The 3616-nt window shown below is 59.0% G+C and overlaps 2 protein-coding genes across 2 annotated transcripts in view; one reads left to right on the top strand and one right to left on the bottom strand.

Annotated features, from left to right (window-relative positions):
• Positions 1-3616, top strand: part of LOC113212059 (angiotensin-converting enzyme-like) — a 98098-nt gene that overhangs the window by 41084 nt on the left and 53398 nt on the right. The window lies entirely within an intron of this gene.
• Positions 1220-3584, bottom strand: LOC113212122 (uncharacterized). Its single transcript, XM_026430718.2, has 2 exons — positions 3475-3584; positions 1220-2424 (listed from the first exon to the last, which is right to left on the bottom strand). Exons 1-2 carry the CDS (start codon positions 3484-3486, stop codon positions 1510-1512), a joined length of 927 nt encoding a protein of 308 aa, XP_026286503.1. The 5' UTR covers positions 3487-3584; the 3' UTR covers positions 1220-1509.

Genomic DNA, 3616 nt, shown 5'->3' with positions numbered 1-3616 from the left:
CCCCCCCCGCGGCCTGGGGCACTGCCCTCCTGGACGCTCCACTGGTCCAGCTTGGACTGTTTCGAAAGTGGTCGTCGTTACGAATGTGGTGCGCGCTGCGCCGTGCCGTGCCGCGCTATGAGCGCACAGAGTGATGCGAGCAATCAAGTGGACGAGCAAGAGGCTCGTATCTGCGTGGCGTGTGCTGGCAAGTTACACGCCAATCCTCTGTCCCTCCCCTCCCCTCCCCGCCTTGTGTTCTGTTCCCTCCCCCTCCCTCGCGATGATTGTCTTTCCCCTCCATGGCCTATACCACCACTTCTCTTATTGGCTTCGGCTTCCGTTTGTGGTATGCGATCTGCTGCGGCAGGCCAAGGAGTAGTAGAGAATTAGTAAGCGCTCGAAAATCGTTAAAAGTAAAACTAAAAATATTTATTTTAGTGCGTAATTTTGGATCGGTCTGTCTACACCGTCTCTTTAACGTATCGGAAAGAAAAATTGGGTTTATGCGCAGTGTTTTATTATGTATGCATCGTACCTGCCAACAGCTTGACTTGGTTAGACGTGTGGGGACAGCTGCGGGGCAGCTGAAGGCAGGGGCGCGCGTTCAACGCAGCTGCCAAGCAAAGCAGGCGCCACCGACCGCAGGCGCGATCGCTGTTGGCTGGACCTCTCTAGAAGGGTGCAGCTGAGCTGGCTGTGCAGCTGCTGTGTGTGTGTGTGTGTGTGTGTGTGTGGCGGACATTAGATCACCGGCAGCTGCAACGGTGCGCTCGTTATGAGCGCAACGCCCGCAGGAACAGAGCGTGCCGTGCGCCTGCGAGCGTGCGTTTGCTTGCGTGCGTCCGGGTGCGTGCGGGCGGGCGCGGGCCCACATGATGAGAGTGAAGACATTTGGGACGTTAGGAAAGTCCACACGCCGGATCTCCTTTGTGTGTTGGTATGTCTTATTCGCATACGTGTGCCGTGCACCTGAAGATGGATAGCGTGAGCGTCTATCGAAGTATGTGGTACATGATTACTTTTTTTTTCGATTTCCGAAACCTTTTGACTCTGGGTTTATTTCTATCTGACGAGCCCCGAAACTGGGTTGGGTGTGACGGAAGCTGGCGTCTAGACCTGATCGGAAGTCGTCCGGACTGACCGGAGCTGCCCTGTGTTACACGAGCTCGTAACAGCTAACGGGGCAAGGTTACCACATCGGGGCTGACTGGGCGGGGGAATCAGGTACACTGCTAGCTTAGTGTGGGTTTCAGTCGTTTATTTTACTTATATATTATCCACTTAAATATTACTCTTTTGGATGAAGTGAGATGACATGACGCTAAGGCGAAGGCGGATGGATGGATGGGGGGAGGGGATGAAGAGTGGGATGGGGACGAGGGGATGACGATGAAGAGAGCGAGGATGAAGGACGAGAATCACATTTTGGAGGGGCTGCAGGGCCGGGGCCGCGAAGGGCGCGCAGGACACGCGCCATCCCGCTGCTCCAGGTCCCGGGGCCCGTGGTCGCGACGCGAAGCGACCCGCTTAGTAGTGGCCGCCGTGCTCCTCGTGGCCGTAGCTCTCGTGGTGGTGCTCCTCCTTGTGGTACACGGGGTAGGGCACGTGCTTGACGACCTCGACGGGGTAGGGCTGGGGCACGGGCACCTTGATGGGCACCTTGACTTCGTAGGGGACCTTCTTCTCAACGGTGTAGGGCACCTTCTTCTCGACGATGACGGGGTAGGGCTTGGGGACGTGCACGTGGTACGGCCTGTCGACGGGCACCTTGACCTCGTAGGGGATCTTCTTCTCGACGGTGTAGGGAACGTGCTTGTCGACGGGCACGTGCACGGGGTAGGGCTTGTCGATGGGGACCTTGACCTCGTACGGGACCTTCTTCTCGACGGTGTAGGGCACCTTCTTCTCGACGACAACGGTGTAGGGCTTGGGCACGGACACGTGGTACGGCCTGTCGACGGGCACCTTGACGGGGTAGGGCACGTGCTTCTCGACGGTCACGTGGTAGGGCTGGGGCACGGGCACCTTGACCTCATAGGGGACGGGCTTCTCGACGGTGACGGGGTAGGGCTTGGGGACGGACACATGGTACGGCCTGTCGACGGGGACCTTGACTTCGTAAGGCACCTTCTTCTCGATGGTGACGGGGTATGGGACCGGGATCTCCTTGTGGACGGTGACGGTCTTGACGTGCTCGTGGTGCACGGGGTGGTGTTCGTAGTCTCCGCGCTCGATGTGCGAGTAGCTGCCGCCGCCGTAGCTGCCGCCGTAGCTGCCACCGTAGCTGCCCAGCTCGATGCCGCCGCCGTAGCCCAGGTCGTGGAGGCCACGCTTCTCCTGCTTCTTCTCCTCGGTGGCCGCCACCTCCTTCTTCTCCTCCGCCGCCTTCTGCTCCTCTGCCGCGGCAAGCGCCAGGAGCGCTGCCAGCGACAGCAGAAGTACCTGAAAGGAAGAAAAGAAAACAACGTCGGAGTTAGACGTGAACATGGAACGGGCGCCGGCCATGCTGGACCAAACCAACTCGCCTTTCCGCCCCACCCCGCCCCGCCACGCACTGCTCTCCTAGATCAGCCCACTTTCTCCTCGCTGCAGGGTGCACCGCTCGCCGTTCACCCACGTGAGGGCGCGCGGGCGCGCACGTGACTAACGTGATCCCCCTCCCTGCAGCAGCAGACAATCCATGAGTGGATGTCCCGCTTGCCGAGCAGACTATTTGCAGATCTGAGGGCCATCGCCCAAGAGCGTGACTCCCCGGCGGCAGACTCCCCATGAGCGGATATCTCGCTCGCCTAAGTGACTACTTGCTACTCTCAGGGCCGTCGCTCATGAGCGTGTTCGTGGCGAAACTCCCTCGTCGAGGGAAGCCCGGGTGGGGGAGCGGGGCACTGACCCAAATTGTCCTGCCGTCCGGCCGCGTGTAGGGTGGATTGATACCACGCCAGCCGCTTTATCAAATTGCCTCACACGCCAATTGCCTGCCGCCGGCTTGCCTATTGTTCTACCCCCTCCCCGTTGCCTGGCTGGCTCTGCCTGCCCAAGGGTTACGCAACGCTCCGGCAGAATCCATCCGCAGAGAGTCGTGCCCGAAGCGATACGTCTGCAATTCCAGCTTTCTATTCTACCTCGCAATTTTTCTGATCCACACCCAACCCCATGCTCCCCTCCCCCACCTCTCCTGCTCTAGCAGAAGGCCGTCGGCTCTCCACCTTCCACGAAATGTTAACGAGGGATGTATTTACAGTTCCCGTTTAAAACGTTGAGCCGTAGGTATTTTTTTTAAGGACGTTACACTCACTGTTAAAAAGAAGGCCCTACAATGGCCAGAATAGCAAACCTATACCGTGCTTTTCGGCGTGTTGCTGCCGGAAGCGGGCTCCATTCGTATCCATTTCGTATCACTTTCTTCGTTGTTTCACTTTTGCACTTGTATACTTACTCCCTGGCGAGTTATCCTTGGGTCGAGTCACTATTTCACTTCACTTTGCCACTCACCTTGCGGTTCATGTTGCTCTGTGTGGAGTGCTGCAGTCCCGGTGCTGGACTGTGCCTCCTCCCGCCCCCAGGAGCCTCTTATACCGGCGGCCGCCCGGAGCCCTTCCCCCGCCTGGCGCGGCGCCGGAGCGCCTCTACGGCC

This window comes from Frankliniella occidentalis, unplaced genomic scaffold (assembly GCF_000697945.3).
Source record: "Frankliniella occidentalis isolate FOCC.00 unplaced genomic scaffold, Focc_3.1 Scaffold44, whole genome shotgun sequence".
Taxonomy (NCBI): Eukaryota; Metazoa; Arthropoda; class Insecta; order Thysanoptera; family Thripidae; genus Frankliniella; species Frankliniella occidentalis.
Note: the sequence above shows the minus strand (reverse complement) of the source record. Positions and strands in the feature narration are given on the sequence as shown.